The sequence below is a fragment of the Exserohilum turcica genome (assembly GCF_000359705.1).
Source record: "Exserohilum turcica Et28A unplaced genomic scaffold SETTUscaffold_4, whole genome shotgun sequence".
Classification (NCBI taxonomy): domain Eukaryota; kingdom Fungi; phylum Ascomycota; class Dothideomycetes; order Pleosporales; family Pleosporaceae; genus Exserohilum; species Exserohilum turcicum.
In genome coordinates, this window is record NW_007360247.1 from 465,701 (window position 1) to 485,241 (window position 19,541).

At 54.9% G+C, this 19,541-nt stretch overlaps 7 protein-coding genes across 7 annotated transcripts; 4 read left to right on the forward strand and 3 right to left on the reverse strand.

The window, feature by feature from the left end:
• Positions 1-1,298: 1,298 nt before the first annotated feature.
• Positions 1,299-4,708, reverse strand: SETTUDRAFT_164211 (uncharacterized protein). The gene is made up of 5 exons (XM_008030088.1): positions 4,624-4,708; positions 4,479-4,571; positions 4,150-4,428; positions 3,961-4,051; positions 1,299-3,911 (listed from the first exon to the last, which is right to left on the reverse strand). Exons 1-5 carry the CDS (start codon positions 4,690-4,692, stop codon positions 1,585-1,587), a joined length of 2,859 nt encoding a protein of 952 aa, XP_008028279.1. The 5' UTR covers positions 4,693-4,708; the 3' UTR covers positions 1,299-1,584.
• Positions 4,709-5,173: 465 nt separating this feature from the next.
• SETTUDRAFT_155146 (uncharacterized protein) lies at positions 5,174-5,618 on the forward strand (the record flags this gene model as incomplete). Its single annotated transcript, XM_008030089.1, has 3 exons — positions 5,174-5,189; positions 5,319-5,425; positions 5,475-5,618. The coding sequence occupies 3 exons, from the start codon at positions 5,174-5,176 to the stop codon at positions 5,616-5,618; spliced, it is 267 nt and encodes an 88-aa protein (XP_008028280.1).
• Positions 5,619-5,748: 130 nt separating this feature from the next.
• On the reverse strand, positions 5,749-6,550 carry SETTUDRAFT_92723 (uncharacterized protein; the record flags this gene model as incomplete). Its single annotated transcript, XM_008030090.1, has 3 exons — positions 5,749-5,870; positions 5,922-6,401; positions 6,457-6,550. 3 exons carry the CDS (start codon positions 6,548-6,550, stop codon positions 5,749-5,751), a joined length of 696 nt encoding a protein of 231 aa, XP_008028281.1.
• Positions 6,551-6,913: 363 nt separating this feature from the next.
• SETTUDRAFT_164214 (uncharacterized protein) lies at positions 6,914-8,209 on the forward strand. Its single transcript, XM_008030091.1, has 4 exons — positions 6,914-7,107; positions 7,167-7,281; positions 7,347-7,525; positions 7,595-8,209. The coding sequence occupies exons 1-4, from the start codon at positions 6,982-6,984 to the stop codon at positions 7,895-7,897; spliced, it is 723 nt and encodes a 240-aa protein (XP_008028282.1). The 5' UTR covers positions 6,914-6,981; the 3' UTR covers positions 7,898-8,209.
• A 2,595-nt stretch (positions 8,210-10,804) lies between these two features.
• On the reverse strand, positions 10,805-14,859 carry SETTUDRAFT_172422 (uncharacterized protein). The gene is made up of 5 exons (XM_008030092.1): positions 14,850-14,859; positions 13,705-14,798; positions 13,092-13,471; positions 12,290-13,026; positions 10,805-12,244 (listed from the first exon to the last, which is right to left on the reverse strand). Exons 2-5 carry the CDS (start codon positions 14,753-14,755, stop codon positions 10,939-10,941), a joined length of 3,474 nt encoding a protein of 1,157 aa, XP_008028283.1. The 5' UTR covers positions 14,756-14,798; positions 14,850-14,859; the 3' UTR covers positions 10,805-10,938.
• Positions 14,860-17,855: 2,996 nt separating this feature from the next.
• Positions 17,856-18,023, forward strand: SETTUDRAFT_155150 (uncharacterized protein; the record flags this gene model as incomplete). Its single annotated transcript, XM_008030093.1, has 1 exon — positions 17,856-18,023. One exon carries the CDS (start codon positions 17,856-17,858, stop codon positions 18,021-18,023), a length of 168 nt encoding a protein of 55 aa, XP_008028284.1.
• A 360-nt stretch (positions 18,024-18,383) lies between these two features.
• On the forward strand, positions 18,384-18,876 carry SETTUDRAFT_164217 (uncharacterized protein). The gene has a single exon (XM_008030094.1). The coding sequence runs from the start codon at positions 18,641-18,643 to the stop codon at positions 18,869-18,871; it is 231 nt and encodes a 76-aa protein (XP_008028285.1). The 5' UTR covers positions 18,384-18,640; the 3' UTR covers positions 18,872-18,876.
• Positions 18,877-19,541: the final 665 nt, after the last annotated feature.

The following is a 19,541-nucleotide window of genomic DNA, read 5'->3' on the forward strand; positions in this document are numbered from 1 at the left end:
CGCCCGATCGGCCCAAACTTGTCAAATGACGCAAGTTCTTTTGCAAAGTTCTTGAACGAAGAAGTCCGGGTAAGGTCCTTTTCAGAGTTTGTGCGACTTATATCCGGTGAGCTTCCCGCTGACCTCGAGCCGTCGAGTTGTCGTGAACTCCTTCGCCTTTCGAGCCGCAGTTGATAAAGGCGCTCTTCGTAGTGTGCAGCTTCCCGGAGACGTTGCTCTTTCCTGGCAATGTGAATGTCGTGAATAGAACCGTGTCTGCCGAGACGGTGTGGGTTCTTGGTATGCCAGGGATTCAGCTGTGGGCCAAGTGCAATTCTTTCAGCAAGTGTTGGCGGTGGCGCGGGCTGAGAATGTCTCCTTGGACGAGTCGAGAGCTGCGAATTGCTGGATGTATACGACTTGAGCGAACTTGTCTTGGGACTGGATCCTGTGGAGTTAGCCCTTACAAGGCCAGGTCGCCCGTATGGAGAATCCAGCGTGTCCACTTCCTAGATGGGATGGAGTTTTAGGTTCCGTCGGTATTCTTCTTGCCAGTATTGTGCTGGCGGACCGTAGGTAGCGCAAGTAAACGGAAACGTTTTGACGACGGTGACACGTACCTATCAATGTATGAGCGACCTATACGTTGCTCTGTTTTGGCATGGGTCGTTGATCGAGGGTAATTGAGACCTACTCAGTATGCAGATGTCAGCAGAGCCTATGGGGCTCGCATACAGGCGTGGCGTCGTGGTTAGCTAAAGTCGCCGCAGGCGAGTGGCAGGCAACAGGCCGCCGTCCTGCAAGATTGACGGTGAAACAGCGTAGCGGCGACAGTAGTCAAAGGATGGGTGATAGAAGAAAAGTGTGTTAGGAGGTACAGCAAAACAATGGGTCGTTCCGAGAGTGCTCAAGTAGGATGTTGTTGAGCATGATGGTGTTTTGAGCAGCGAGCGATGAACCGAGATAAGATGAGCAACAAGAGCATGACGCAACATGTTTTTTGCTCCTCTGGAAAGTGTATACTGCCCATTGCTGCTCAACAGGCTGTAGCAGTCAATATAGGTGGCAGCGACTGTCATGCATTTTCACAATGAAAGGAGCATTGCAGTCTGTCTCACCTACACTTGCAGTGTATCATCGCATGAGCTATTGTATGCCCTTGTTTTCCAGCGATGACCTTTTTGGTAGAAAAGATCTAAGCCTGTAGTGTGCAACAGGCGTTGAAATGAAGCACAGTCGCTTCTCCATGCACGTCACCTGACACCAGCAATCCAGTCGTCACTCTACACTCACTTTTCATTGCACTTGGACAGTCGTGTCAATAAGTAAATTCCATGCTATCTTAGCAGTAAGGGGGAACCCCACTTTGTTCCTCCGGTGGTATCCTAGCCATTCATACACCCATCTTCCATGCAAATGCCAACACACTAACGCTTCAAGTACAATTATGCTCTTTTGATATTTACTCCTCCTCGCCCCAGATATCCTGCCTCCATACTATTCGAATCATAAGTCTACCTACATGGGCGTCTTGGCGACCACATCGCTCTGGGCATGTGCAAGACCCATGCATTTGAACAACAGTAGCGGTACAGTATCCAGCCACTAACCAGAGAATCTAAACCGTGAAGCCTCCAACCTACCGAGGCCCTCGCGGGGGGCGACATTTCTCCGCCGGTAACTAGTAGTAAAGTCCTGTAGAATGGTCCTAATCATCCTAACATCGCCCGTCTGGATGCGCTGACGAATGTTGTTGAGGAAGCGCTCGCTTTCTTGGGGCGTGATGCTACCCTGTGGTAACATGGCCACGGTGCTCGCGACCCACTGTGCAACCTGTTCAGGCATGAGCTCGAAGAGATCCAGAAGCACGCCAGACGAGTCGGCAAAACAGCCCTCGGGGAAGCTGTACATCATGCCCGTCATGATACGCTGGACGAGCTGGACGCCGGATCCCATGACAAGCTGCTTGACACGGTCTCGTATTTGTTCTGGAACTTCGTGACGCGTATTGTCAAACGTGGACGATGGCGACGAGTTGCGACCATAACCGAGGAAATCGCGTAGGAAGTGCAGCACTGCAATGATGGGATCCTCCTTGAGCAGGGTGAGCGAGCTGCAGGCTGCGAGGAGAATCGTGTCCATTAGTGGAGACATGATAGACTCGGATGGGAAGTAGAGCGCCATATCTGCGGCGAGACGGAAGTAATCCTCGATAAGATCAGGGAGTTCTTCTGGCGGCAGGTCGCTAAGTATCCTCAGGAAAGTCTTCGCTTGCTGCTCGTAGAACTTGTACACGTCATTCGCCAGACCTGCATCGACATCGTCCACGCCCTGCGAAAATTCTCGTACTATCGACGCCGTCGCCCAGAGGAAGCATCCCTGCCTGGACTTGTCGAAGCCTTCAATCAGCTTGGTAGCAAGTTCTGGCAGGAGCGGGCGCATGGCTGTCCGGTAGGAGAGGACCATGTATCGCCAGCACCTACATACGCGCTCGAGGATCGGTATGCTTGTATGGAAGTGCGTGATCATGTTAGCAAGGGTTGGGAAGATTTCTTGGCAGTACTTGACGGCCGGGTGCTCTTGGCCAAGCGGCATCTCTGGTCGGACCATCTCGAAGAATATGGTGAGCAAGTTAATCTTATCTGCGATGAGTTTTTGGTCTGGCTCATCCTTTGCTTGCTGCGCAAGAGTGATCAGGTGCGCCATGACAGGATCGAGATATAGCTTGAGTGTCGCAAGAAGCTGATCATTGGGAACCTTGGCAACGACGGATGCCACGCCTTCAGTGATTTCCTCTTGGCTGCTTATGGGTAGCTTGTTCAAGTTCTTTGCGTAAAACTGCTGCAGCGGGCCAACATAGTGAACCAACAGGCTTGCGCAGTCGTTGCAAAAGAACTTGAACGATAGCGCCGCAGCTCGGATGACATCCTTTGTCGAATGATCAAAGGCTGCCATGATGTAGTCCAACTGCATCTGGAGCGTGTCGGGGTGTTGGGCTGTCCATTCTGTATATCTTCCCAGGGCCATGACTGCTTGGAAGCGCAGTTTGTTGTGGTCCGGTATGCCTGCGATGAGCGGGATCAGGCGCGGGAGCATGATGTTCTCGTCTGGAGGGACCATGCGACCCATTGCCCTGACAGCGAACAGAGGCGCTTCCAGTTTCTGCCACTCTGGCACACTGTTGGGTGTAGCCTGAGCGCCGTAGGTTTGCACCCACTGCTGAATAAGGTCGTAGGGCTTTTGGAGACATTCAACAACGCCCATGACCTCGCAACAATCCTTGAGAACATCGCCCATTTGATGGCGGAACTCGCGGAACTTTTCTTCTTGCTCGCGATCGCCCTCGAACAAATCCTTGTCGTCGCCACCACCATCTTCTGGCTTGGGAAACTGAAGGTGGCCAATCATAATATCGACGAGCTTCGAGTAGATATCTAAGCACTGGTTGCGTGCTTCCGTGTATTTCTCCAGTGTCAGGTACTGCTTGAGGTCGTACCAGAACTTGAACGTGTGCGAGATGGCATCCTTCTCCTTGTCCAGCGCGGCTATTGCAAGTATAGCTTCGACCAGGGCGCGGAAATCGGTTGGGAGGCGCGCAATCAGGATGACCCAGGATTCTCCGGCTTCGGCAAATATCCTAGCAATACCCTTGAATTTCTCACTGTCCTCCTCTTGTGCTGCCTCGGCGAGCTTCGTCTGGAGGTTGATGACTTGGGGGTAGAGGACCATTATAGAGTTGAGAGTCTCGTCAACATCTCTCGTCTCTCCAATGAGGGCACTCAGACATTCCACCGCAGCCTCGAAAGGATCTTCTTGCGCGAGACCGTCAACGATAATCTTCAGCAGGGCAGAGTTGATGATGGCGTCGAGTGGAATCTCGCGTATCCAGGAAGTGATGCAGTGGAGTAGTTGGGGATTTTGGGCGGCCGCAGCTGTGGGCTGTCAGTGAGAGCAGACTCAAATGCAAGGCTGTGGACATACGCGACGAAGTGCCATATCGTATGAGGAGTTCCAGGGCTTGCTGGGCGTTGTCGTCAATCAACTCAGCCGTCCTCATGGTCAACTCGTGTTCCTGACCACCACACATTAGACTACAACTCTGCTATCATGTGTCGACACCGCGGGGAATTGCCGTGGGCTGCAAATGGGGCGCGGCTCGGTCGGACATACTGTGAGTGCGATCTTACGTCCATGAGTGACTTCTTCGGGGAGAACGCGGAGAAAGTCGAGGACGCAAGGGAGCGTTGCAGGGTCGGAGCCGAGTGAGTTGACGACATCTTTGAGGACATCCTTCCACTCGGTCATCTGTATGGCCAGATTCGCCAGACACACGCACAATTGCAGGCGGATGGGCTTTGGTCCGGCGTGGAATATGGCCAAGTTTCGCATGATCGAGGCTCGCAGCTCTGCCAGCTGGGCGCGGGGCACTTGATGCAGGTCGTATACAATCTGACGGGCGTGAGCACGAAGCTTGGGGCAGACGGGCACACACCACTCACCTTGCCCTTGAGCGTCGTGGCGGCAAACAGTTTGGCGGCCGCGTCTACAGAGTTAGATTCGAGCATGGCCAGTGTCGCCGTCCAGGCCTCTTCCTGTGTCTCAAGTCAGCCTCATGTGCCCGGGCGGCGACGCACACCCACGTACCGACTTCTGGAACTGCTCCAAAAACTGATGTGCCTGCTCCTTCTGTGCGCGATCCGCCGCGGACGCCATAGTGTTGTGCGCCGCCAGCACAGGGTCGAAGACCTGCTGTCCGTTGGCAGCCATGCTGAGGGTATTTGAGGGGGTAGGTGATGGTGGTGGTGGGGGGGGGGGGCGGATGCGGATACTGCTCGTCGAGAGGCGGCGGGGGGAGGGAGTTATATTGCGCGCATGCACTGGCTCGTGGATGGCGGCGGGCCCGAGGAAGGTGCAAGCGGCGCCGGTGAGGAGACTCTGGTGGTGGTGGTGGCAGCCGGGCGGTGGAGGCTTTGCTTGGAGACGGGCAGTTGCGTCCGGTCGCATAGGCAAGGCAAGGCAAGTCAAAGATCCCCACGTTAGCGCCAAGCACCGTGACCGCCCGGCCGTCGGTCGTCGCGCCAGAAATGTTCCTCGACTGCACCTCACCACCCACCCACCCACCAGCCCAGCGACCCAGCCCCGACCCGACAACCCCCGACAACCCCCGGAGACCAGCAGCTCGCCTTGCACCAACATGACTGGACGTGGAGGTGCGTGTGCCCTGTGTGCCGGCGAGCAGCGCCCATAGCTAACGTGTTGCAGGCCGCGGCGGAGGAAAAGGTACGACAGCTACTCGTGACATGCCCGCGCGGCAATGCTGCTGACTGACGCACCCGCAGTCCTCCTTCCGCCCATCAACTTCATCTTCAAGCTTCTGCAGTCACGGGCGACCATATCAGTGTGGCTGTACGAGAACCTGGGCATGCGCATCGAGGGAAAGCTGAGGGCACGACGGCCGCTTGCTATCTACGAGTACAGTGCTAACAGCCGGGCAGGGCTTCGACGAGTTTATGAACCTCGTCATTGACGACGCCATTGAAGTCACGCTCGCCAAGAAAGACGCGCCCGAGGAGAGGCGCAAGGTCGGCCAGATCCTGCTGAAAGGAGACAACATTTCCCTGATCCAGCAGCTCCAATAGGCGCCGACGCGCGACACGCTGCCTCTACGGTCGTAAAGGTGCACGCAGGAGAGGGCGTGCGGTGCCGGATATTGGGGAGAGAGATGGAGCGAGAGGGCGCCATTTGTCTACAAAAGCTCATGGGAGAAGATCAGGCACGTGCGCGCAGCAGCTCACCGGCGCCCGTGATCAAGGCGTCAAGGCGGAAATCGGAAGAGTCCATGGGAACCGACTCGTTTGGCGGGAGGAGCTGCTCGGTCAAGGCAAGACCAACTTTGACGTGGTCAGTTAGCCCTCCACATACAGAATACCAGTAGTTCTTACCGCGAAAAGGCATGCGCGATGCGTGGTGACAGCGGGCCAAGAAGAAGTCGTAGAAGCCCTTGCCGTGGCCGAGGCGACCAAAGTGCGCGTCAAAGGCCATGCCGGGCATGACGATCAGATCGAGGCCGGCTTTAGCGCCTTGGGTGTCGCCGTTTGTGAGGCCCGTACCGCCAAAGCAGTTTGCGCGTGATGAAATGGACGCTTTGGCGGGCGTGGGAATGCCCCATTTGTCGGGCTGCAACGAGTCCAAGTCGGCCATGGAGTGCAGCTCGACCATGTCCATGATGGACTTTGGCTGGCCTCCGCTGGGCGCGTCCGGGCTGTATGTGTATGGAATGAAGACCTTCTTGCCCTCGTCCAGCGCACTGCGCACAATGTCGGTCGTGGAGATCTCGCCGCCAGGCATGGACAGGTAGACACTAATCCGGCGCGCAGCCTGGTACTCGGGCATGGCCAGCAGAGTAGCCGTCGCACTGGTCGCTGGACGGCATCAGATGAGCGGTATGCAACACGGACAAGACGTGACGTGACGTACTCTGCGAGGCGGCCGCCGCCTCGGGCAGTTCCTTGAGCAGTGCCTTGATCTTTTGTCTCAATTCCTTCTTGACCGCAGCCAGGGACCCCGCCATGGTGTCGCTTGATAGCCAACGGTATGGCGTTGCAGAAGCTGCGCCGTTGCGCCGCAGTGCCGGCTGGGGGACGGCAACTCGAGACAGCGGGCTGGAAATGCTGAACTGCAGCACACAATCGAGCAGTAGTGTCGGCTCGGGGAATGCAGAAGCAGTGCAAGCGCAGTGGTGAGAATGTCCGGCGGCGGGTGCGGCCATGATTATCGGCCTTGCCCATGGCGCGCCGATGATCTGCACGTAGCCGCGCTATCCTTGTCCATTTGTCCCAGGTCCCAAGCCAGGAGGTGCGGCGACGCTCAACAGGCGCAACGCTCCAGACTCTCTCTCTCCGACACCCACCGCCGTCCTGCCCGCCCATATACACCCTCCCACGCTCGCTTTCGCCCCGACCGGCCGCCCACACTCGTTCACCACCATCGCCATCCGCCAAAATGATGTCACGGATAGCCGCGCTGCTCCTCTCAGGAGTCGCCATGATGCATGCGCACGCCCAGACGACGCCAGCCGACCTCGTGGGCACTTGGACGAGCAAAGCGAACTCGACCATGACCGGACCCGTATGTAGCTATACACATGTTGTTGTGCACCTAGGCGAGGCGAGGCTAATTGCTGACAGGGCTTCTACGATCCCGTCGCGGACAGACTGATTGAGCCGAAGCACACGGGCATCAGCTACTCCTTCACAGCCGACGGCCACTATGAAGAGGCCTACTATCGCGCCATCGCAAACCGTACGTGGCCTACTCGCACGATGGCGACTCGCGACCGCAAAGCAGCGTGCTAACAACGCAAACAGCCCAAGACCCCAGTTGTCCCCAGGGCATTATGCAATGGCAGCACGGCACATACGAGAAACTCGCCAACGGCTCTCTAGTGCTCACCCCCATTAAGGTTGACGGCCGCCAACTCTATTCGGACCCATGTTCGTACAAGACGGCCGTGTACACGCGCTACAACGCTTCCGAGCTGTTCAAGGTATGCCATCTCCTTTGTTACCATGCATTAGCATCTGCACAACAAACGTAGACACTGACGTCAATGCAGAGCTATGAATACGTTGCATCCGACGCCTACGCCAAGATACCGCGCATCACACTATACAAATTCGACGGCGCTCCCATGATGCCCTTGTACCTCGCCATGTCCAAGCCCGAGATGCTCCCTACCACCACGCTTAACCCACTTGTCACGCAGACGGCTTCTGCAAAGAACTCGAAGCGTGGCGAACTACCCATGAACCACGAGGTGGTTTTCCAGCGGACCCCCGGTTCCGTGAGGGCTGATCAGTGGTGGTGGTTTGGTGTTTTCCTGACTGCAAGTGGAAGCATGCTTTGGTACTTTTTCTAAGAAAAGAGAACATCTTTGTCGGCTTGTGGGGTAACTACGAAAAGGATCAGGCGCATGCGAGGAGTTTCAGCATCATGACGGAGTTTATACGAGCAGTGTGTTTTTTGTTTATGCCGGGCTGAGATAATAATGACGGTTTGTTTGGTATGCAAATAAGCATGTAGGGTGGTATGGTGGCGTTTTCGGCATGGTATGGTCTGGCAATCAGGTTCTAGTATAGAACATTGTCTTTGGGGGGTTAAAGTTTTTCTTCATATCGAAAATGATTGAATGGGACACCATTCATGTATGATATCATATGCCTTTCTGTAGAACTACACAGCTGGTTATTCTTTCTTTACACAATACTTATATACATATACCTAGCATACATCTAGCCCACACATCCTACAAAACAACTACAATATCACCACATCATGCTATACAAAACCCCCCCCCCAAACCCCCTAAAACTCAAGAAATAACTCTCCTAAACTATCCACCACCTACCACGCACGCACTATCAAAAGCCAAAAAAACACCCCCATCCATCCATCCATCCATCCATCATTAGTCATTTAGTCAGTTAGTTACCCAGCAACATGACTTGTATTATCCCCCCACACACACTAGAATGTACTTAGCTCCGTTAACGTTGCAGCCAGTTAGTCCAAGTCAGTCAATCAGTCCGTCAGATCGGTATTGTCGATCTTTTGTCGCTTACTTTACTTTACTTTACTTACTTCCCAGCACCGCTTTACTTACTACATAGCTACTAGTTCCCTGTCCCTCGATCATGCAACGATCCGTGTGCGCGTCCGTGTGTCTACTTTAGTGTTTGTATTTCCATCTATGCTTGCACTTGAGTTTAGAGTTGACGCATAGGTCTGTGCGTGGGTATGCTTTGTACCAATGCGGATGGGAGTGCGGAGACTGACTAGCGAGATTGGATATCAGCGCGCTTGCGAGAGATAAGGATTTATATAGTATGATGTACATGTACATGTACATGTGGAAGAAAAGAGGGGCATGTATGTGACATTGTGATATAGTTTTTATAGTTTTGTCTGGGGGGGGGGGGTTTCAAGTCGAGGAGGATGGAAAAATAAGTATAGCGGAAATTGACATACTTAATCTATCGCATATTGCAACAAAATTGTAGTTTTGTAGTTTTATTTTGTTTTTCCACTCTAGTTTGGCTTTTTGGGTGTTCCTGCGGGCTGGATATAGGGAGTGGGACTGTATGTAGATGGGAGATGGAGAGTGGAGAGAGGAGATGGGGGAGTATATCGCGGTGGGAGTGGGATAAGTAAGGTAGATAGATAGTTCTATTTGAAATTCTGAGTCTTCTTCTGAGTGGTTTATAAGAGCCTTGACTTTCTCTGTCTCTCTCTCTGTCTATATACACCCAATCGTCCAAGTCCAGCTCTACCTCTCAGTCTTGATCTTAGTCTTAGTCTTGATTTCATTTCTGCACCAACATTACAACTATATTTCTTCCTGATACCCTCACCCATGGATTGCAACACGTTGAATCCCCCCCCCCCCCAAAAAAAGCGGGTTTGGTACTGTGCAAGGCTGCGTTACTTAGTGCGGTGCTGTACATACAAATTCTACCTAGGGCTAGATATAATCCAGGAAGTAAATAAAACAAAACAACGCAACAAACCGTCATGCTTGTTTTCTATCCCTCCCCCCCCCTCCCTCTCTCTCTCTTTTCACTCTCGTCCCTCCCCTCTATCTCTCGCGCGCGCAACTACCCTCCCTCTTTTCCTTTCTTCTTCCCCCGCCCCCTCCCTCCATCCATCCATCCCTCCATCCCTCCATCCCTCCATGCACACCCTCCCTCCTTCCCTTGATTCCCTCCCCTACCAACTATACTTTTTCCAGCACCCCATTCTTTTTCGAATTTCCTTTTTTTCGCCCCCCAATCTAGCGTCTTGCAGCGCGCTTCTCCGCTGCATCTCGCCCGTGTACTATCCACCTCCGCCTCCACCTAATTGCAGATGGGGGCTGAAGGCCAAAGCACGCCAAAGCACGCCAAAGCACGCCAAAGCACGGCTGAGAACCCGATTCGACTGCCCAAATGCCCCGACTGCCCGACCTAGGTGTACAGACCTACACACTAAGTGACCGATCAAAGAAGGCAGGAGGGGGGGGGGAAGGGAAATATGGTGGCGTTTTAGTCGCAGTTTTTCCGTATTGTAAATGGTAAGAAGGTGGCTGGTGGTTGGGGGGCGCGCAACGGGGAATGGGTGAATACATCACTGCTACTGCTACTGCTACTGCTACTTCAGGCAATAGACATGAGCATGAGCATGAGCATAAGCATGAGGAGCCATCTCATCATCATCATCATCATCATCATCATCATCATCATCGCACCATTTCCAGTATTCCACACCGTTTTACCCGCATTCCAGTACTTTTTTCAACGCGCCTTTTTTTCCCCAAGTACTTACCGTGCATGTATGTATGTACGTGGACAGAAAAGAAAATGGGGGAATGAGATGAGATGAGATGTTAAAGCAAGAGTACTAAAGGATAGGAAGAGTATAGATACAGATATAGATACAGATACAAATAGCTGGTATGAAAAAGATAGGGCTGTACTGTACATGTGTTTGGGGTTATATACAGTAGAGTAGAGTAGAGCAGAGTAGAGTAGGGTAGTGCAAATGCCGTACCCAAGTACTGTATTTACAATACGCGATTCACAGTTGATTGTAGATACTACATCTTTCCCTGCTTTCCCTGCTTTCACCTTTCTCATTTCCCTTTCCTCTCTTATAAAAAGTATCCAACATGCAACACAACAAACATGCAAGTTGAGTATCCCTTTTTGTGTGTGTGTGTGTGTGTGTGTGTGTGTGTGTGTTAATTTGCGGCGACTTGGATGATATGGTATGGTGTGGTACTTTGCTGCTTCTTGTATCTCTCCTCTCCTCTCCTCTCTCATCTCTTCTCCTTCTCCTTCTTCTCCACTGTCTTCTCCACTCCTATCATTTCCCTATTCATAAACACATCATAAGTATCATAATCCATGATTCCACATTCCCCATCTACAACCCCACCTTCTCCATCTTCTCCCTAAGATCCTCCTCTGTGCCAAGCAAATTCATCGCCCAAGGCGGTAATTTACTCTTGAAGACAAACCTGCGCTCAGCAGCCGCGCCATCCAGCTCCCAGACTCTATTTGCAAGTCCCGCACTCGCACCAGCACCACCAGCACCACTACTATCCTGACTGGGAAGCGGTTCCTCGGGCGCATCGATATACCCGTCTTCCTCTTTGAGCCGCATGGGCCGCTTAGTTCGGCGAGTGTAGGGCGGACCCCTCTTCATTTCAGCAGCTTTTTCCCACACGGTTTCACAGGCTTTTGCAATCATGCCTGCGTTGGCCCAGCCGGTGCGCTTCTCGACTTGGAGGAGGCGCGTGACGAGCCATTCGCGCTGGCGCGCGTCGTGGTACGTGACGCCTGCGAAGAACATGGACATGGAGGCTTCGGTGAGGACGGCGCCCAGGAAGGGCGAGAGGTCCGACGACACGGGTATCTCGAGGCCGGCGGTGATGCGCCCGATTAGAGTGCAGTAGGGCGCCGTGGCCGACGCGCACACGCCGGCGGCCATTTGCGCGGCGGGAGGCATGGCGGGATGGGAGCGTAGGAGGATGATTTTGGAAAGGTAGAGGAGCGTCCAGAGGATGGAAATGTCGTAGCTGCGGTGACTTATTGCGGGCCCAAACGGCGTCATGTTGCCTGGTGGATACTGCTGGTTTCCAGGTGCTGGGGGGTAGATGTCGTCGGGTAACGGAGCAAAGGCGTCGGTGTGTTCCAAAACGTGTGCCACTGCCGCGTGGGCCTCGCAGATACTTTCCCATTCCGCGACGGCATTCTTGTATGCGACAGCGAGATCGGTTTGTTGTACTCGAGGAGGGTTTTGTGGTGGCGGGCGCTTGTAGTTTGGATTGTCGTAACTGGGTATTTGAGGCGCTGGGGCGGGTGATGGCGCCATGCCATAGAAGTCGGGCATTGTCGGAGGCGCTGGACGAGCTTGAGGTGGTGGACCTCCTGGGCTTGGTCCCTCCCAACCCGGAGGCGGGCCTTGCATATGCTGTGAAGATGAGGGACCGGTAGACTTTGGTGGGCCACCCGGCGGCGGCCCCATGTTGCCGAAACCAGGCATACCAGGGCGAGGTCGCCAGCCGCCATCTACCGCAACCTGTCGAACCTTGCGCGCTCGGTCTTTGACAGTAAAGTCGGCAATGCGGCCCAATAGTAGTAGAAGATGATCGTGGCTGCCATAGAGGGCATCGATGCGGCCGAGGGGTGCTCGTGGAGGACAATCTGCCCACTTGTCGTAGGGGTGTCTGCACTTGTCAGCCTCAAATCAAACAAATCTCGGGACTACTCACAAGAGGTCATTGCCGCTTACAATGCTCTGGAAAACATCGTGCCTAGCAAACGACCAGAACAGGTCCTGAAGCGTTGCATAACTCTGCAAATCAAGACCCCCAGGTAGATTTGGTATTGCATTGTATGCAGTTCCATCGTCGTCGAAAGCCATGCCAAATTCACTGTATTCCACCTTTTTTCCAACAATTTTACTGACAATGGTTTCGTCTGGCATCATTGCACTCTCCTTTAGTCTCTGGTCGAACTGCCTTTGATCGATGAGCATCTCGGGGTTTTGGTAGGGGAACTGCCGCTCCATGGCCGTTTGGACAGCCTGCATTCGTATTGCCTCGCAAGTGAGCGACCGAAAGTTAAGCTCGGTTATCAGCTGCTGGGCCCCGAAGAGATGTGTTCCCCATTTGACGTGCTCGGCCATCCAGACCTCATACCACGCCAGAAGCAAAGAGTTGGCCAGGGTGAGCATGGACAAACGTTTCTTGGGGTTCCCCAGAGAGCGAACCAGCCGTTTGAGCGAATATGCGTAGTGTTTGTAGGATGGGGTAATCGAGGCCTTTTGCAAGCGTGCAATGTGCAGACTTGCAAGCGCCAGCATGGCATGCAACAGGCCCTGGTGGTTCAAGGCTTTCAGAGGCAGTTTGTATGTCCATAGACCTTGCTGTGCTGGCGGCGTCGTGCCTTCGAATATCAGGGTCGAGTTTCTGGGGTTCCGCTCGAAAATCGATAGCGTTGGTGCTGTCTGTCAGAATGTCAGTCGTTTACCGGACTTGATTCGTACCGGGTTACCTAAATGTATCCACTCACCACATGTATATAATGTGCAAAGACTCTAGCAGTCTTTGGGTTACGCAAAGGGCTTGCCGCGTATTCGGGTCTGTAGTGCGACAGCAGTCCATCATACAAGAAGGCGTCATAGCGCCTGATTCCGAGCTCGTTAAAGTTCTCCAAGTGGATACGACGGATCTCGTTAAACTCTCTGCTTGCGAGCAAGGCGTTCTCGTCCTCGTAGGTTTCAGCGTCAATCATATCCTCATCAGAATGCACGTCCCAATAATCGTCGTCTTCGAATTCCACGGCCGCTTCGTCGAGCACCTGTGTAGGACTGACATGATCCTCGCCGCCAAAGCCGCTGAGGAACAATTGTGACTCGGATTCGGGGGGGTTTTGTGTTTCGGTAGACTGATCTACACATCACAAGTCAGCCATGTCATCCATTTTTAGTTGTGACAGCATGACTTGTTTTTGAAATCGTACATCCCCTTACTGGAAGATGAATTTAAGCAGTTGAATACGCACCACACGTATTATGTGATGATGAACGTGCTTGAACACCAAGACAGAAAGAGATTGAGAAGAGAAAAAAAAAAGGTAATAATCATTGGGGTATACGAAGTATTTAACTAAACACGAGACATACCGAGGACAGGTTGTGGCATATACTTTACATCCTGATTCAAGTCATGAGAGGGTAACGGAACGCCAGAATAATTTGGATAACTAAAGTCAGTGTGGGATATCGCTGCGGGAAAATTATATCTTTCAGGTTGTGAAGAGTGCATGGAGACTTGGGGAAGACTATTAAACCGCTGAAAGCCCGGTCTTGCCTCCGCACATTGGGAAAACTGATCGCTCTGGGGGGAAACACTAGGTTGGTGTTGGTAGGTATTATCGGGATCCTGCAGGCTGTCGGATCTATATGCATGGGGGTACACGTGCTGGGCGGACCCGGGCTGGGGGCCGATGGGCTTCAGATCGTGGTCGCTGGGGTAGGGAAGCGAGACGGGCGGGTACGAAGAGCCAGTCGTGTACTGAATTGGGGGTTGACAGCTGGCGCTTGGGCCCTGGCTGAGCTGGTCTGGCGGGTTTGTATGTACTGGAGATTGCTGGGGAAAGTACGACACGGTCGATGGATGGGCGTGTGCTTGGTGGTGGGGAGAAATGAGCGGCTGCTGGTGGGGAGGCGACTGCAGAGGCTGCTGATAGGTCTGTTCGGGTGCGTAGTTGACATTGCCCCCGACAAAGGGTTGTGCTGGCGGGGGAGGCGCGGTGCCTGGGTGCGAGTCGATGGGGCGGAAGCCAAAATTGGTGAGGGGTCGTGGCTGGATCGACGTGAGAGAGGTGTCTGGCATGGAAGCACTTGGCTCTGGTCCTCTGTATGGTTGGTTTCGTGTACCCGGGAGCATCGAAGTGTGGTACTGTATGGTGCTGACTGCGCCTGGGTGGTTTGGCCAGTCTCCGATGGGCGGCTTGAAGATGACTCTTTGGTTGTATCCTTCGCATTGGCGTTTGGACTTGATGCAGTTTGCGCAGGTAGGCCTTTCTTCGCCGCATTTTATGCGTCGCTTTCTGCAGGTGAGGCACCCGGTCTTGGTCCTCTTTCTCATCTTGGGGTTTGGTGCAGCTGCAGTGGTCCCAGGTACGTCGTCTGCACCTCCTGATGACGGGCCTGCCGCCTGGACGTTTGACATGTTAAGAGAAGATGAAGATATCAAGCGGGGGGGAGAGACAAGTCTGCAAGAATGTTTAGCCGGGTTGAGGGTAGAGGCAGGGTGCAGGTCATACCAGGGAGTGGTTGGCGGAGGGGTTTTGCGGAGGGGGGGGGGGGGGAGGCGGGCGCAGCGAAGCTAGAAGTAGCCAAGCTCGCGGAAGAAGCAGTGTGATGGATCAGAGTGTGGTGTGAGTCGACGGCGACGAAGCAGTCAGGGTCTCCAGTTGACTTATAGTGTAAAAGCGAAGCTGTTTTGTTTCAAGTCCAAGAGTCGTGTAGAGGACGAAAAAAGATAGACTGGGCCGGTCTTTGGAACAAGCGGGAACCATGTGGAGTCAGGGCTCTAGAGTTAGTTATAACGAGGTCGGGAGCACGCACCAGGTGCCAGACGCCGCTGGTGTAGATAAAAAAAAGGAGAGTCAGCGGCAAGAGGACAAGAGTGTTTGTACGGAGGGGAGGCAGTCGGCAAGGCGATAGCGTGCCGACAATGGCTACACCAGGCGTTACGGGGCCAAGGGGAGCAATGGATAGTCTAGGCTAGAGAGGGGGGGATGGGCAAGGAACATGGGTGATTGAATCAGGGAGGGCAAATGGCGTCCGACGCCTCAAGAACGGGTGTGGACACGGGCTTTGGGATGTCGAGGAGCAGCAGCAGCAGCAGCAGGGCAAGAAGGCATGTTTCGATTTGGCAGACGTGGTGCGAGGTGTCTTCGGAAGATGGTGCGGCTAGACCGGGGGGGCAGGGAAGGCTTGCGCTCGGACTGTGGAGAGGGCCGGCCGCAGGAAGCAGCGATGGGCGGCGCTGGGAGAGTGTGTGTGGTGCGCTGCGGCGCTTGTGGAGGGGATCAACAGATCTGAGGCCGGGTAGGCTAAGGGGAGGGTTCAGTTGCTGCTATGTCCGGGGGCGAGTTGACTCGTAGCCTGCATGCGTCGCATGAGACAAGGGACGATGCATGGAGCGAGGCGGGCGTTTGGTTGCGAGAGCGTTGGGGGTGGGTGAGTGGGTGAGTGGGTGAATGAGGGCGAGGGCGAGGGCGAGGGCGGGCGAGGGCTGCAGCAGTGAATGCAGCTAGGCTCGTCAGGCCGTGGCCCAAAAAGGCTGAATGGGGATGACTCCACCACCACCCATGGCTTTGCCGAGGATGCTGCTCGCACTCTCCCTCTCCAAAGACCACGACCCGACCCTTTTCTCCCCCACACACCCACTCCCACTCCCACACCCTCCCACACCCTCCCACACCCTCCCACAGCCCTCTCGGCGGACTTTTTTCTTCTGCCGGCAGCACGTCTCAGCGGCGCACAGCTGCAGCGGGCACGAGGGGCGCCATGGTGCAGGGGGGGTGGGACTCGGGACTCGACGACAATAACTGCCTTGCTTCTGTCTCGACACGGCCCAGCCTGACTGCGCAGACCAGACGCAAAAGACAAAGTGTGCAGCAGCAGCAGCAGCAGCAGCAGCACTGCGTGTTAGAGTTTGCACGGGGGAAGGGGGGGTTGGCTGCGCTCTCAGCTCGTCCCAAGTTGTGTGCGCATTCCCTCGCCCCGCGCAGACAGGCAGAGGACATGCTGCAATGGGCACGCACACGCAGACACGGCGGCGTGATTGGCAACGGGCTGGGGGCCACGAGAAAAGTGCCGCCACGGTCCGCTGGATAGATTGTACGTGTAGGGCATTGCAGGGCACTGCTCACGTCCGCAAGAATAGGCCTTGTTGCGCCTGATACTTGGCTCTGCCGCTAGGGGAGCCTCGTCCGCATGCGGCCTAGCGCGGATCGACTGATGGCGTCAACCGCCATCCCGGTCCTTCACGGTGACTTTGACTCTTGCCCTCACTCACCCTCGCCCTCGCCCTCGCCCTCGCCCTCGCCCTGATGCTCATGCTCATGCACACGCTCACGCTCATGCCTTCGCCCGCATGCCCATCCTCTCGGCGCTTGGCGCTTGCATGATTCTGCGCACTCGATTCACAGCGCATGTCCAGTGCTGGTGCCCGTCGCTGGACATCGCCCAGGCAGCACTCGACGACAGCCAAACCCCCCCTCTTGCGTGTGTGGCTGGGCCTAGCAAGCTGAGGCCGGCGTGGCTTGTCCATCCCTTTCTCGCCCTCACTCGCCCTCACTCGCCCTCTCTTTGCCCACTCGTAATGCCCCTCGCCCTCGCCGGCCATCACGTCCATCCAGGGACGCAGTCAAGTCGCAGGTGGGCCCGGCAGGTGGGTGCCAAGCCAGCTCCCACAAGCACCCCATCCACATCCCCCAGCGCTGGACGCCTTTGCTTCCGCGGACCGCAACGACTCAACCACGCATGGTGCCATGCTCGACTGGCACACAGCGCGCCTGAGCCAGTCCGGACGTCGCAGCACCTGCGCAGTTGCTGCTCCAGAGGCGCCCGTCATGGCCCATTGCCAGTGCTGGGGTGGGGCCCTCCCTTTTCGTCTTGGCCGCTCAGCTTTGCAACCCCCAGAATGCGAATACGGCCACTGGAGAGGCGGCAGTCCATCACCAGCCTCTACCATGGGCGCTAATGCAAGACGCTGCATCTTCACACCACCACGTCTCTAGTGCTGCGTCTGCAGGCTAGCTCGAGTCAGCCACAAAGATAATTCTGCCTTGCTTTTCTTCGACAAAGTCAATGCCAGAGCACAGAGAGGTGCTAGTCGCCGTTGGATGATAGGATCATGTATTGGCCCCCTCGGCGCAATCCCGGATCAATCTTTGCAGCTGCTGAGCCGTCGCCGCCGCCGCCCTCGTCGTCGTCGTCGTCGTCGTCGCCCGCTGCGGTCGCTAGGACGGCTGCGGATCTTGTTCCCGGCGCCGATATGCGCTCCTAGGCTGCACGCAGCGCTGTCCTGTGCCCGTCAGTGACGTAGTGCGGCCTCGGTCCCCAGCATGCACGCCCTCTGGAGTGGAGCTGCATTAATTTAGCCAAGTTTATTCCGAACCCGAGATCCTGCACTTCACAATCTACTAGCTGCAAAAGCACCCCAGTGTCCAAGTCGTCGGTAGCCTCCGACCCTGAGCCGTCGTGGTCGCGTGCTGACGAGGTCGACATTCTCCACGACCCGCCTGCTGCTGCAAAACATGCTTCCCCGGCCAACGCCCACTACACACGTTGCGGCACGCTCGACATATGCTCGACAGCCTCTCAAGCAGACATGTTGCCCCATGCGCTTCATGCTGGCCCTGCAGGGGTCAAAGGTTTGTCCAAGTCTTAGCTCCCACGACGCCTCGTGCCCCATACGGCAATAACTGGCGACATGAACCCTGGATTGAAAGCTTAACTTTTTGGCCACCACCGGGACCCAACTCCCACTCCCACTCACGCTCCCACTCGCTCCCACTCGCTCCCACTCACGCACACGCTCCCACTCCCTACACCCACTCCCGTCCTTCGCTTAACCACCCGGACCACTGATGGACACACAAAACCCACATTTGTTTGAACCTTTTGGTCAGCTATTGCGAACACCATGTGACCTGGCCTGGACCTGGATCCTCATCGTCGGAAACGCATATCATTCGTGACTCGGCAATGTTTGTTCAGTCGAACCCGGTTTGGGCGCAGGCACCATGCTCGTCGTGCTATGCAAACGGCAGAAAGGTATACACACACACACACACACACACACACGGCTTGCCATGAGCAGACAGACTGTTTGCTTCTGCAACACGCTTGTTTCGTGGCGTCGCTTTGGAATTCCGCTAGCGAGGCCGGCCAATGCTTGTCGGGTAGTCGACAAGACACTTCCTGCCCATGTAGCTTCACACGCCCGCGCGTCTGTTAGAGTCCCTCGAAGAGTTCACGAGCATCTACATGCAATGCACTTTTCCCTTGTCGCAGGGGCCAGCCAGACTCGCGGATCCCCATGGTGCAGCCAGCCGTTCACCACACCGCACTGTGTCCCTTTTTTTTTGACGGCAGAGCCACGTACGCCAACAAATCTATTCGTGGGCACGCCATGGTTTCGGTGTTTGACAAGTACACTACACATGGCAGCACCGCTACTGGCTCGGTCAATCAGATCCGACTGCCTCTACCATCGTCACGCACCCGCCCGTTCATGACCCACCGTCGACCACAACCAACGTACACTTAAACCCCTCAGACACGACTGTTTTTGGCGCCACAAAGCCCACGCCATGGTCTCACATGTAATGGTTGTCACTGACACGCGGCCTTGTTACTGGTCGCTATGCCACGAACGTGTCGTCGGTCCCAACTCGCAAAAAAAAATTCCCATCTCCCAAGGGTGTGGTGCCGCCCGTATTCTTTCCGCGGGAACGGGGCGCATCCGCTCGACGCCTCGGTGTTTGACCTGGATCGGCTACCCATGTCGAGAATCCTAGTGGACTCCAGACACGTTATTACAACGACACTTCATACACACACAATACCCTAAAATCGCGACCTTTTCGGCTCCAAGTCCTGCCATATCTCAGCCCTTCGTCTTCGTATGTGTCGCAGCATGACTAACTTCAAAGTCTCACGGCTATTGCCGTTCGTCTCAAGTTCCAACCGTAATGGTTGCCATCTGTTATCTTGACAGCCGCACTGTGCTCACATATCATCCGCACGCAAACAACTGATCCCGAAACGCTAAGCCTTTGACCGGCAGATGAGTAGTCAGGTAGCTGACCACTAGTGAATTACCGCTGGTCTATGTTTTTTATTTTGGGTACTTTTGCACAATTAGACTTTGTGGCAAAGTACAAATCGATCTAACACGAGCCGTCTCACAGTCTCACTGACCTCTCTCATTCTTTTTT